Raw genomic sequence first — 14,830 nt, forward strand, 5'->3', positions numbered from 1 at the left:
ACCATCATCTGTCAATGTGCAGACAGACCAGCAGCAAAATATGGCTTTAAACACACATTTCCTACAAATTACAGATTTTATCATCTCTGTAGAAGCAGTGATTAAATAATTCTGGAGTTAAATAAATCTCCAAAGACTCTCTTAAAAAGCCTAATATATATATATTTTTTTTAATAATGGAGAAGCAGAAGCACATTGACAGTGTCTTAGATAAAAGCCACTTGCCACTGCAGAACAATTTCACTGCAAGGCACTGGTTGTCTAACATGGCAAAAATCACAGGTCTGAAACAACTCGCACCTTTGTCTCCAATTTGCTTAAAACAGGCTACTTCTGTATATGGCTCCTCTGAAATTAAATAACAGTACCAAATTCTTCTAAAATCCGTACCCTGAAACTCTGCCATGTTCAATGAGCACAGAATCAGATGCTCTAGGAAAAATAAAAAGTGAGGCACCTCTCGTGGAACCTTCCTTGAGAAACAAGAGCTCTCTGTCATGTAGTGCTTCTGTCTGCTGCTTTTGTTTAGTCAGAATGCCTTCCTCGGTGTCCTAAAAGATACTTGCTAAGGCCTTGCTAATGAAAACCATCAAGTTACATTGGAAAAGATTTTTATGTTTAAAAGGCAAAATAATGGAAGTGATCTTTTACATCCCTGGACCCTTTGCAGCTTCTTTGAGAGGCTCTTACTGTGACAGATACAACCACCAAGCAAAGACACCTTCTGGTAATTTTAGCCATGTTCAAAACTGCAGCAGGTTTCCAGAAGCTCTGTGACATTAGGTTGTGAAAAAAACCCAAATATATTCAGTGTCTCTCAAATGACTACTTCCCATCATCCTTTGGACATATTCATCAGGAGGCAGATCTAATGCCAAACAGAAGTAGACGGATAACAGGCATGTGAAAATGAATAAATTCACTTGAATACAACCTGGAAAATAAGTGTAGTGGGACATTGTGAGGATATGTCGGAGTAAATTAGGTCAAGTTGAACACTTACCAAAAAAAGAAATAAACCATACAAAGATAAAGTAAAGGGATAGGGAAACCAAACAGCTGCAAGCACAGTATTAGAGAGTTTGTTTTTTCAACTGGTCTCCACAACTCTATTCTGCTATTACTTTTATGTAAGCAATTCAAGCTCTGTAGTTTCTGTTGTCAGAAATGAGTGGGATCCAAATGAGCGGAAATCAGTCTCGGGTAGGATCTTTCTTAATAACAAAGAGTTTGTGAATCACTGATCTATATTATTTCCACTCTAAAGCAGTTCACAGAACATCTCATTTGGAATTGTTCTGCTTTAATGGCCCCAAATTTGATTCATTGTCTTGGCATTCAAACCCTTGGTGGATATGACATAAAGCAGAAATCCCTGGTAAATGAGACTTAAATAGATAGAGACAGTTAAAAGACTTTGTATTTCCATGGGCCATTATATCAAAATGCAAACACATGTACATGTAGCAGCCTTGACCAATTTTACAATGTCAGCAGAACTTAACCACAGCTATAGTAGGTGTCTTGCAGCAACCGCATCTCAAATAATTCACAAGAGTAAGAGCAATTTGGTAATGAGATCATCCGTCGTCTCCGATGCACTAAAATGAAAGTGAAGGAAATCTGGACCAGACTGGATATGAACTACAAGCCAAAATCAATATATTTCCCAATTACACTAAATGGTTGGGAATATGACTCATTTAGAGGAAACCAAATAGATAGGGCGCACATATATTTTAACTTGCCTCTTTTCTAAGGGAAAATGTGGCTGTGGCAATTTATAGGTTAATAAGCAAAGGAGTCCTTAGTATTCAGCTGAACAACTAAAATGATTCTTCACTATTGGTTTGCTGAAAGGTCACACAGTAATGAAAGCTCTGATGGTCCCAAGCTCTGTTAAGGAAAGAGTAATTCAAGGCAGCTGTTCTCCTCTCACAGTAAGTATTAGACAGTTCAGTCCTAAACCCATTTCCTTTGGTTAGATTTTGTTTTGTAAAAGAGTTGAGGCCCAGCAGATAGTCGATAACGAGGCAAGTAACACCAGGTACCTGCAGAGAGTGCTGCACTGCCACTGTACAGCTCCAGGAGCAGCCACCGGGCTCACGGACTGGCACGTCATCCTGGGCAAGTGGGCCAGTGACACTTGGTCAGTTCATGAGAACCTGCATTTTTAGCATTCCTGCTACATATATTACTTGTATTTTCTATCATACGTTAAAATGGCTCTACTTCATCATAAAACCACCACACAAAACTAATCTTAGCTAAGCTGTGTGTAAGAAACTTTGGGAATCTATGGAAAAAAAGGATACAAGTCATAATCATATTAAGGTGGTGATTACGAATATCATAGAGTCTCTTATTTTTTTTCAGAAGAAAGCCAAAGCACTCTATAGAGCTTTGGGGCTTCATGAGGAGTTGGTCTTCAATGATCACAAATGCAAAATGACTACACTTTCAAAATAAAAATTTAGGTGAGTACTGTGCTACTTTCATTTAGGGTCGCAAAATAGTCACATCAAAGTGGACCTTGAAAGAAATGTATGCACTGGTGTTGGTGCTGCCAGCTTCTAGCTTGAAAGGTGTCTGAGAACAAAGGATTTTTTTGTCAGCCATGATAAAAAAATTCAGATAAAATGTGAATCAAATACTCACTTTGGAAGAAAGAATAACTATGATCATGTGTAGTGAGCACTCAGTATATTCTATTTATTTATTTTTTTTAGTAAACAAATAAGCAAATCTTATCATGAACACCTTGTAGTATTTGGAAAGAAAAACCCACCATTTGTTCTGGCAAAATGGAAACCTGAATATTCTAGGTGTCTGGAAAAATGTTACTGATTTTCCTAATGAAACCAAGAGCATTCCTTTGAAATCCAGACATACACTGAAGTGTGAAGCAACCTATGGGTTAGGAAGCAGGAAGTATAGCATTATCCTGTGTAGCAAAGGAAAACAAAGAAATGTGAGACATCCAAGCTAAATATCAGGGGAAACCTAGGGAGGCAGAACACAAATGCCTACACTAGGACGAAATCTGGAAGAAAGGCAATGTAACAATACTAAGATTGCTAAACAAGTCCTAAGATCTAGAGACCACAGACAGAATTTTTCGTCTCACTCAGAATAAGTTAAACAGGTCAACAGAACTATAGCAATAAATGAAAAGGTGAAACTACTGTAATGTCATACTTGAATCTCACAGCTCAGTTATCCTTTGCTTTGGGCCAATTCTCCGCAACGGCTTAAGTCTGGATCCCAAATCAAATCATTATATTCCCAGAACATGTGGAGTTTGAGGCAGCTTCTCCAGTTGAGAAGTTACGGGGTCAGCTCTGTGCAGACTCCCCATAACTACTCATGAAGCAAACATACGCATACTAGAGGGAACAGAGCCTTTCGTTATCTGTAACTGCTTGTGCTGCAATCTGTCAGCAAATCAAGTACTGTTAAGGAAAGGGAGATTAAGATTGTCCACCTAAAGGTAGGTGACTTGGCAGAAGTTGGTTCAGCAGTTTGCATATATGTAATGGCTGAAAACCCATTTAAGACCCTTAATTGTGGTTAAAAACTCTCACCTGCTTGACTTCAGCCTGTAAGTGCCGGAGCTGTAGGCACTGCTCCAACCTCTTGTGAGTTTGGTCAGCATTAAGCTCCAGCTCGTGCTGTTTCTCATGAAGGAATTCCAGCAGTTCTTGAACCTGTGTTGCAAGATCAATGTCTTTTTCACAGATCAGCTCAATGCCTGCAACATGCAGAGAGAGAGATCATTGCGCTTATTTTAAATTTGAGTTGCTGCACAAATGTAAGCTTTAATTTTTTTTTACCACATAATGCATTGAGTTGCAACTCTGAATAATTCTTTCTCACTAAACTCTCATGTAATATTTGACTTTCCCAGTTTCCTATTCTGCATCACTATATTTTTATACAAAGTAGTGTTTATCTGGTGATCATTGCTCATCTCACCCATCAGCACCTGGCTAGCAGGACATGATTTAACCTTGCTCAAAAACTTGAATGACCATCAAATTAAAAAAAAAAAAAAAGAAGAAAAACAATCAGAAAAAACCCCTCAATTTCTTAGAGTAATTAATTGATTTATAAATTGATTTATACTTTAGGAATGCGTGTTGAAAAAAAACCTAGAAGAGAAAAAAGATGAAGACAGAAATAGAAAAGTGAAATAAAGGAAGTAAACTCTAGTTGCCAGATCCATAGTAGTGCTACAAGCACGTGGAACTCCACAGTGCAAACTTTTTTCCCCACTTGTGCACTTTAGAGTATCATTAACAACAATTTAGTTTAAAACAATCTACAGTTCATTCAGAATTATTCCACAGACTGACTTTTATCCAATCCTCACATATCAGAGAGAAAAAGTGGCTTAGTACCACATTCCCCATGCCTTGAATCCTGCTTGAAACTGATAAACCCCTGATCGATCTGGTCTGCCTTGATAGCTTACCCTAACTCGATCAGGAGGTTGAAATAGAAACCTCTTGGGTCCCTTCCTACCTTCTGAATTTTCTTATGACTCTACAAGCCTTGTGTGTAGTGGTTACACAAAATACAACGCAGAGTTTCACGTTTTCCTTCTTTACTAAACTGGTGCGATAGCATTGCTGGGTACATTACCAGGGTAATTGTGAAAGTTTGGCCTGGAGGAAATACGACGTCATCCCATGTTACTGTAATCCCTGTGATTATAAACTAATAAAGATCCAACTCTTCCCATATTGAGGTTCACTGGAACTTTGCCATTGGCCTCAATGAAAGGAGGATCGGAAATCTAATATAAAAATAATGATATTGCAGTAATGCTGTGGAAACACTACACATTTCTCCAAAGCCATTTGATTTCATGGAATAACAGGACATTAAAAATTAAATGTGTTAATTGGAAGCTGCTGTACAAAAGACTTGGACATTATTTTTAAAACCCATTTAGAAAGATGACTTTTCTTCCCCCTTTATCCTCCTCAGAGACTTGTGACTTTTATTCTCTCTCACAGCGATATCTACAGAGGACAGAATACAAAATAAATATGACCCTATGATTGACCCTATCCCCTTTTTCCTGGATTCTGGTTTTATCAGGAAAAGCACATGAGAATGCAAGCGATTGGCTTATTCTATTTCCCAGCCAAAACAAAACAGTTTCTTCATTACTAAATAAAGTGAAATGGCCCCTGGCTTCCCATTTAGAACTGGAAATTTAATATACGTTTCTATTCTTGGGAGTGAAGCTCCTTTCAATTGCCAGACACCAGGCACTGTTGCTACAATTATCCTGCATATGGTTCTGTATCCTCAAGACATGATGGCATTTTGTATGCTTGACTTCACCACACCTATTAGAAATTAAACACACAGTTTTCCCTCATGCACGCTCAGCTGGTATGGTTTTGATTGTGCTAACTCATCAGCAGCAACCAGTGAACTGCCTGGGATGCTATCCAAGGGCAGCCTGTGCTCCCTATGATGAATGATCTGCCCTTTCTTGCTTGTCATATGTCATGTAGATTTATTTTACAGTGCCAGCACATGCGGTGAGAGCACTTATTCTTCTCAAAGATTGGTTTGCAAAAGAGAAAGCTTTGTTTTCAGAAAAAAAATTCAAGCATATTATCTTTACATTGCATTTTGACAGAAAAGCACAGCTGATTTCCTGATAAACCGAATTTGGTTGCCATTTTCTTCTAATACCTCAATCAGTGCAGCAGATACCAAGTGGAGGATAATGAATTGAAAATGTTTAAGAAAAAAATCACAGAAAAGAGCTACACTAACTGGCATCCTCCAAAACACATTAGTTACACCTGAGCTATTTGCAATGTGAGATACTATTCAGTGTAAGGAAGAGGTACTGCTTTTTGACCTCTACAAAGCTGTTTTGAAACTGCTTTGAACCTGTTCTTAGGCTGAACTATTAAAAGCCTGTGACAGGAAAGTTTAGTATTCTCTTCCTTGCAATATAAACTATAGTTATAACTAACTATGAATGACATCACAAACAAAATGAAATAGACTGGCATTTCACTTTTAAGCAATGCAATGCTCGGAAAAGATGTGAATGATGTTAGCTTGACAACCAGAAAAAAAAAGGGCTTTGAATTTTCCATATAACAGGTAGGGATGTATAAATTTCCCCACATTCAGCTTTTCAGTGTATTTCAGACTTGACTTAGACAAATTGCTTCTAGGACATAAAAAGGTAGCTCTGTAAACCACGAGCAACTCCTAACTGTGGTGCTTATTATGACAATGATACTGAAAATGCAAATGGACTTCAATAACCAAATAAATTTATGCAATCAATTAATCAGCTATTAGAGTGTAACTATACATTTAGTACCTAGAAGCAGAATGACTAAGGTGCTTATGAACATGAACGCATCATCACTGCAGCCCGGGTCAAGGTGTTAAATCACTTCTGAATCCTCAGCTTCACATAGGAGAAGGATTTCTCAGAAATGTCTGAGCTGCCACTTTTGGAAACACTAGGCCCTTTCAACATATCAAGTTAGACACCCAAAAAATAAATATTGGGCCTGTTGTGATAGGACAAGGGGTAATGGTTTTAAAATAGAAGGAAGCAGATTCAGACTGGACATAAGGAAAACATTTTTCACACTGAGGGTGGTGGGACACCGGCACAGGTTGCCCAGAGCGGTGGTGGATGCCCCATCCCTGGAAACATTCCAGGCCAGGCTGGACGGGGCTCTGAGCAACTGGATCTGGTTGGAGATGTCCCTGCTCCTTGCAGGGGGGTTGGACTAGATGGTCTCTAAAGGTCCTTTCCAACCCAAACCATTCCATGATTCTGTGATTCTAATGTCCACTTTTTAGAATATTTACCCAACATATTTAGCTTTGCTATCAGTAATAGAGCTACAATCAAACTGGAAAAAAATAGAAGATAGGTTCACTGAAATAAAAAGTTCAATCTCCTTGAGAATACTGTTATAATATCCTCTAAATGCAAATGTTTCCTAAAGGAGATGGATCTTAGTGAGACACGAAGGCCATTTGAAAGTAATGCAAAATTTCAGAAAACACAATCTAACTTCCAGTTCTTACATACCCCTTAATAAAAACAAAAATTTATCTGAAGAATAATTATTCTGATGGTGAAAACAGGCCCATCCAAACCAGGCTCACCCACAGGTGCTGGGGTAGTGGAAGGAATCACTCTGAGCTGTATGGAGCTTTGGAAATAACGGACTTGCATAGATGCCTCACGTGTACAGATGCCCTGAATATCTGCACAAAGTCTGATACGCTGCATCACAGGACCACTGTATTTATTGTACCAACATGACAATGTTCACAGGGACTTACAGACATTCCACAGCCTAATAAGAATCACTGCTCCAAATCTGCATTGGACATGCAAAAATCATGGGCGAGTGTCTTCTTTTTCTACCTGCACAAGCTTTCCATGTGAAAAAGGCATCATGTGTGGAAAAACCTGGATGTAATTTTATCTGACAGACTTACTACCTTAAAGACCTCCAAGCCAAACGCCAGAGTAATCAAAATTGAATCAGTTTCCTGTGTGACATGATAAAAAGAATAAAGCTCAAAGAGAATTACAGGGAAGAGAAGAAACTTGGTCAGTCAAGAGTAGCTAGTTAGGTAGAATGTCCCTGAAAAAAATCACATTTTTTCTGGCTTTATGTTCTACGGCTGCAGCTGAGTTTTGATTTTATCAGCGGTGACATTGTACAATAGTAAGCAGCAGTGGCAGCTGATTTCCCAGAACCCCTGCAAGTTTGCAGCCCTGGCAGTAGGAACAATCATCTCTTAACTTGTGCACTGAATGACTGTGATATAGGATTCAGGAAGAGGGAGTAAAATTAAATGAATTTTTAATGGAGTATAACCATCCTTTATTGAAATAAGAAATAGTAGGCTCCCAAGAGCAATCTCTCTCCCTTATTCTGCCATTCTCCCAGCATTTAGCACTCCATGCATGGCAGACATGACCATTATCTTTGATTAACTACAGTTACTCTAAATCCCCATGAGGCTTCTGCTTCCTTGCCTTTGGGAGCAATGGATTTTTATTGGGTAGGCTTCATAGAAAGTGATCTTAGATAAACTTATAAAAACATTTTAAAACTCACTTAATTTAGTTGCTAATCTTTTGTCTGCAATCCAAAAGAAGTTGTTTCTAACTTCCTGACAAACACAGAATTATTTTTTTTTCCTAAAAATCAGTCACTGAGACTCCTGACTGTGATCCATTCTGGATCAGATTCTTTACCTTCCATGGATTCCTACTCATATTAAGATTCTTCCAGGATGAAAAAAAACAAACAAACAAACAAAAAACCAAAAAAACCCCAAAATCTTAACTGATGTATTAGGACAAATTTTCTATCCCAGAAAGCAAGGGAGCTGAAGCACAGGACCAGGCGTAGTGTGGGCAGATGTCACTGAAGCTCATGCACATGGTTCACACAATGCACTGGATTGTCTAGCTCACAGCATACTCTCACAGCAGTCCTTAAGCCTCTGCTGAGTCCAGCTTGCCAAATCAGGCTGAATACAGACAGATTTTTTTAAAGGTGGGTGCCTAGAGCTAAAATGTTTGCCAAAGAATTAAACCATAAAAATTCTTAAATTATTTTTATTTTTAAAGTGCAAATTTTCCTGCAAACAGGAACTGCTCTTCTTTGCTCTCTTTCCAGACACTTAAGAAGGTTAAAACACTTCACAAAATGTTCCCATCCAGACTTTACACAGTGATTAATCTGAAGTATATTCCTTTTCCAAATGCAAAATGCAAGGATAAAAAAATCCTGATTCATAAGATGTCTTAGAAATAGGATCGCACTGCTGAGAAACAGAGTAAAAGTATCAGACTCCCTATCAACATGAATCAAGTCTGTGATTTAAGAGCACATGCCAAAGGTTTTATTTACATCTAAGTTGCTACCTTTAACTTTCAAGTGCACACTGAAAAGGAACATTCCAGTATGGTTTATCATATTCCCTTTTTATATAAAATAATTCCAATTAGAGTTGGCTGGAAACAAGAGGTCCATTTCATAACTGGTTTCAAGGCTCTTATATTTGGATTCTTTCCCAGAGGGCTCTTGGATAACTAGCTTCTTTCTCCCCTCGCTCCTCTCTCTCTCCCTCGGGCATGTCTGCTCTCTGAAATGTTGCACAGGGAAAAGGTACTCAAGTCTATGGAGAATGAAGCCAGCACATCTGGTCAGTTTGCCTCTCAATAAAGTCTAGCTGCCGAAAGGTTAACAACCTTCGGAGTCTAGAACGACTAGACTTCATCCAGACCTGAGGTCTGACCAGTTGGCTAAAGAATCTGTAACTCTGAGCTTGTGCAAGGACAAGGACTTACCAGTGCAACTTGTCTTGCCTTCCCCTCTCCATTCACTTCAGAATTGATCACAAACTCCATCCCACAGTTGTGAAACTTTCAGAATGACACTTGACAGTCAGCTTTATTTCCTCAGTAAGTTTCAGTCTCAAAGAAATAGCAAATTTTGACATATAACCCTTAATCAAAGAATTCCCAGAACTTGTGAAACAGTTCTGGGAGTGGAGAGACAGGTAGTGTCCACATGTACTTACATTAAAAGCTGATTAATTTGGTATGTATGGCGGTATTTTTGCTTGATGTGGATTTTGGGGGGTTTGAGTTTTTCTTGGTTTTTGTGTTTTTCTCATGTAAAATAGAGATCTAATTGTTCTGCTCACCTGAAGCCTGGACCTCCATGATGTATTGATGTAAATCTTGCCCTTGCTGGATGACTTCAAAGGTCATGTTGTTCATGGCCAACTTCCGCTCGGTGTGACGCTGCAAACGCTGCTCAGCCAGAGTGAGGTCTTCAGTATTGAAATCATTCATTTGTCTCAGCAGATCTTCATTCCAGGCATCTAACTCTGCTGTAACCTTCATGGGCAGAAGACAGACACTGCATTCACTCAAGATGAATGAAAAAGCTTATTCTCAAACTGTGTTTGGATCACAGAAGTACTTCGCATTTTGATTCTGATCCAGAAACCCAAAAACCACAGCCTCAGTACACTCTGGATCCTGCTCACTTAATGGTCACGCTTAACATTTTGCTTAGGTGAGGATCCATGAAAAGATTATCGGTCCAACAAGAAATCTGACACTTCCTTTTTCCCTTACACATTCCAAAGGGCACTGTAAGAGAAGACCCACTATACTCATACGGATGGTAGAGATAATGTTTCTGAATAAATTCAAATTTAAATAAAGAAGTAATGCTTACAGAATTGGAAAACAATTTGTAACACCTGTGACCACATAATCCCCAAATGGCCTGAATGCTTCTAAAAACATTTTGCAACACTGTATGTTACATATTACAGATGGAAATATTATTTATTCTATCTTCATAGAATTGAAATTATAAGCTGCTTCCATTAAGCCCTGAAACAGGGATAACTAATACATTTTCAATTATTATTCTTGATATAATGTATTGTAAACAGTATCTACTCGCTGTTCACAGAAAATGCATCATGAGACTAAATATTTTATTAATTTGTGAGTCAACCAGCCGAGCATTGGCAGCCGTTGTACAATGAGTTCTATGCTGTGCTTTCAGATATGTACGGATGGTATCTGGCTCTAACCAAAGACCTGTATAACCTACCAATAACTCATGGGAACATGCAAAATCTTCTGTTCCTGATTATAACATGCAGTCTGATGATTTCAGCAGTCTATTTACTGTCTCTTCTGTATTTTACATTTTAGCCCACAAACAGCCAATCAGTATCAAACTCCTTCTCTGGTTTTACCTGCTCAATTAAAGCAAGGTGTAGCCTCCACCCGAACAGCAGAGTCTCACCTCAACCTAGATTCTCCTACTACAGACAAAAAAGAGGGAATGTGCTTGCGACAACAACTGAGGGAAGGGGGACAAGGGGAATGGGAACCAAGTAATGCATATAGGCTAGTACTGTGCAGAATACAAGTTTTTAAAGTGTTTAAAAATTATTAAATCAATGCCTTAATTCACAGGTCAGTTCCTCATAGCTAGATTCAGGAGAGCTAAAACTAGGTACCTAAATTCCCACTTGTGTAGTGAAAAGTTCTCCATTTCTCACTAAAGATGCTCTTCAGTGCCTGTGTGCAGGTACTTCCCAGGTAGCGAAGATTCAAAATTTTCTATTTGGTTTTCCTTTCCAGAAAGCATACATTATATCCAATGCAGACACAGAAAGGCAACCCAAACAACCATCTCTCAGCCCTTCTCACATCAGCATGGATGGGAGTACTTTAGAAGGGAAAACAGCAGCAGTTTTTAGGCTCTTTTTTTTTGAGAGAAGCAACAAAGCAGATTTACTCAACCAAGAACCTGGGACCTCAGCTGCAGGGTGAAAAGCAGAGCATGGACATCCTGAGGGGCTTCTATTTTCCTTCAGCTTGTTCCATTGCCCATTCTACTCAATTACCTTTAAATAATAGCAATCTCTTTGCTATTCTTTGGCCCCATTCCTAATTCCAGCAGCCTCTGATTCATTCACATGTCGTAGCTGGAGTTCCTGGGCTGTGGAGGCTTATTGGCAGATTTAACAGGTATGGAGAAATGGTCAAAGTAGATGCTGGAGAAGTGCTTTACTATATTCAGTTACATTTAGAGATAAATCCTCAGCTAACAGTAATCAGAACTGAGGTGGTCTTGACCTTATTTCAAACCACAAACAATGGAATGAATTTAGAGTAAGCGCAGGTTCCTACAGTCATGACAATAACACTTACAGTTCAATGCAAAGCCCTTTCTGCTCTTTCTAATGGAAAGGCATGTGATATAAATGAATAAGAAGAATTTTATTTTTTATAAGCTATTAAAAATATTCTCTGTTTGAATTAATTGCATTGATTGTCATGCTGCTAAAACATTATTTGAAATTTTGCAAGGATTCACAAACTATTCCCAATTTGCTGTGAACATTCCCGTGCATGTGCACTCAGGAAGATGTCCAACAGCATTTGTAAGTAACAGTAATAGAAAAGACTAAAACAATCAAAGAATTTGTAACGTTAGTTTGCTCTGACAGCCATGATTCTGATTAAAACAAAATCCCTCCATCCCATTTATGCCTATGGACATCATCCCCAGGACAGGAAAATGCAAATCTTTCAGAGGGTTGAACTGTCAGTGGAGTCAACAATGGGCATACAAAGGAATTAACAAACATTTCTACAAGGATGCTGAGATCCAGCACTTCTGCAAAACTGCCTGGGTAAACTGCTGTGGTGCTGTTTCTCTTAGAACTTTTCTCTTGGTAACTTTTCCACTTGGCTGTGGAAGAGACACTGAACAGCTTTGCTTTTGTCATTAAATCTATGATAATTTCCACTCATGCCCAGGGAAATTGCTGTTCCTGACTGTACTGCTTTTTGCACCTTAAGCATGAGTGTCCAAGACAGGTCTCTAGAAGAAAGGCACCATCATTCAAGAGAGGGATTGCCTCCCAGGCAACCAGTGCTGCTCATGCCCATGTCGGCAGCCAGCTTTCACCATGCTCCCCACACAGAAGCAGCTGTGCCTAAATATTTATCTGTGCCATTAGCCATTGCAAGGCACTGAAGGGCTTACGCTCCATCATCCACACTCCCCAGTTCAAATCAGTGGTTCCAATTAAAGAGCAAAGGACAGTACAGGCAGTCAGGACATGAGTGGATAAACTCCTTGAGATGCAAGGCCAGTCCAGGGGGCTCCATCTCACATTGCCAGGACTGGGAACAGGGGCTAAGACTGCACCTGAGTGGCTCTGGACAGTCAGGCAGGTCTAATGGGGCTTGTTAGCCCTGTGCCAGCTCTGCCAGGGCCAGGAGCACTGCCACCAACAGATGGGGGAAAGAAGGAAGGAAGGAAAGAAGTTGCCTCCGAGTGGGGGCTGATGAAGGAGTGACAATCATGCCATGTGCTGGGTTAGAGGAAAAGAGGAAGGAGTCAGGCACAGCAAGAAGTGGAACATCACCAGATTTCTCAGGCGAAGTGTGCACAGGAAGGCTGGGTACATTTCTCTGAGTAACTGAGACAAACAGATGGTTAGAAGGGAATCTAAAGCACATGAAGGCAAAGAAGCAGTAACAGAGCTGAGCTAACAACCCAGGTTTCCTGAATCCCAATCTGGTGCCCTATCCCAGAGACCATGCTGCTTTGCACATCTCATTAAGACGTTTCCTTTTCTGTCTGTACAGCCAATGCCGCAAAATCCCAGCATTTTCTGTACTTCAAACTGGACCTTTTGGAAATGGTTCCAGAGTCTGAATTTGAGCCTCTAACTGGTTTAACTTGTGTATAGGGAAAATGATTTATTTTTCTTCAAGAAGAAGCTGTAATTAGGTAGCTCTGTTAACTAAAGACATGTATTTTTTCAAGTCCAAAAAAGGACTTTGGATGCTTTCACAGATTGGTCAAGCATTGACATCTATGGTGAAACTTGGACTGCATCAGACAAAAGTGTCCTATCTCCTAAGCTGTGGTAAGAGCCAATTGCACTGGGCCTGTGTCAGGAATTGTCTCATAAATGAGGCTCACTTGGCTATGAACTTGTTTAATTCCTTTTTGACCAAGAAGAATGGCTCATTAGAGTTTACTCTGTTTTTCTGCTAGATTTTTGGTGGGAAGAACTGACAGCACTTCTTATGTTTATTCACTTCCCAGTGTTTGTGACTCTAAACAGACCTCAGCATCCCTCCCACGCCCTGAGAGAAGAGAAGCCCTGCCGCAAGAGAAGCCCTGAGCTGTGCTCTGTTCTGCTGTGGCATGAAAGCAGTAGACTTATCCCCAGGTGCCCACACTGTTCCAAGGCAAGCCACACACATGCCTCATTGTCAGCCACACTCCAGCAGATTCCTTGGAAGAAGTCATGCTCCTTCCTTGGAGGTCATATGAGGTTGGTGGCCAAGAGACAGCTCCCTATTACTAAAGGAAGGTCAAGTGACCCCAGAGAACTAATTGGAGAGAAAGACACAACAAAGCTATTGATTCACAATGAGCCTAGAAAGGAAATTTATTCATTCTTCACCAGAAAAAAATGCTCCTGCTGCCATGATAATAGGAGAGGAACTAACGCTGGTAGTGAACCCAATTTAATACTAAACGAGATACCTGAGATCTCCTTATCAGAGCAGCGGAGGCAGTGCAAGAGTTAACTTCAGCACAGGAGCAAATATTGGGTTTGTGCTGAGCTCCATGCTGCTATCACAAGGCTATAACAGATATACAGGCTATGTCAGCCAGGTCTGTTTTTCACTGTGTCTGCACACACTGACCACAGTCTAGACCACAAACTCTTTCGGCAAGGATCCTCTTAAAGTGGTAACTTAATATACCCAAATTCCCACTGCTGCAATATTGCTGCATTTGCTGCTTCCTGGATTTATCGTGTTACAACACCAGCACATAACACAACCAAAGGGAGAGAGACATGTTCATCTTCAATCCTGGAGAAAGAGGAGAGGTAGAGAGAGAACAGGTACAGAGGTGAAAAGTAATAGCAATAATAACAACACTAGTGGTCCAGCCATCTCATGCCTACATTGCAGCCTGCTTGTGAATTAAGCCAAAGAGCCTACCCAAGCAGCAGCAGCTGCTGTGCAGGCAATTGTACATCTGCAATAATTTCATATCTAAATCCTAAGTATCTATGCTGCTGAGATTTTCTACAAAACGGTGCTGCTGAGCCTTGACTGCTGCTTGCTTGGCCTTAGTTCAGTGTTTGACACGTAAAGTCATATTGTTTAATGCCAACCAGATTATTTTGTTTGCCAATTGAAGGAGGTGGAGAGGGGAGATGA

The 14,830-nt window shown here is 39.9% G+C and overlaps 1 protein-coding gene across 2 annotated transcripts in view; it reads right to left on the bottom strand.

Moving 5' to 3' along the window:
- KALRN (kalirin RhoGEF kinase) overlaps nucleotides 1-14,830 on the bottom strand; it is a 508,172-nt gene that overhangs the window by 173,458 nt on the left and 319,884 nt on the right. For both annotated transcript variants that reach the window (XM_086751416.1, XM_086751415.1), the window contains 2 exons: nucleotides 9,739-9,934; nucleotides 3,585-3,751 (listed from right to left, as the gene is read on the bottom strand). In XM_086751416.1, coding sequence (XP_086607542.1) covers nucleotides 3,585-3,751; nucleotides 9,739-9,934 — 363 coding nt within the window. The remainder of the gene's footprint in view (nucleotides 1-3,584; nucleotides 3,752-9,738; nucleotides 9,935-14,830) is intronic.

The sequence above is a fragment of the Chlamydotis macqueenii genome, chromosome 6 (genome assembly GCF_036417535.1).
Source record: "Chlamydotis macqueenii isolate bChlMac1 chromosome 6, bChlMac1.mat, whole genome shotgun sequence".
Classification (NCBI taxonomy): Eukaryota; Metazoa; Chordata; class Aves; order Otidiformes; family Otididae; genus Chlamydotis; species Chlamydotis macqueenii.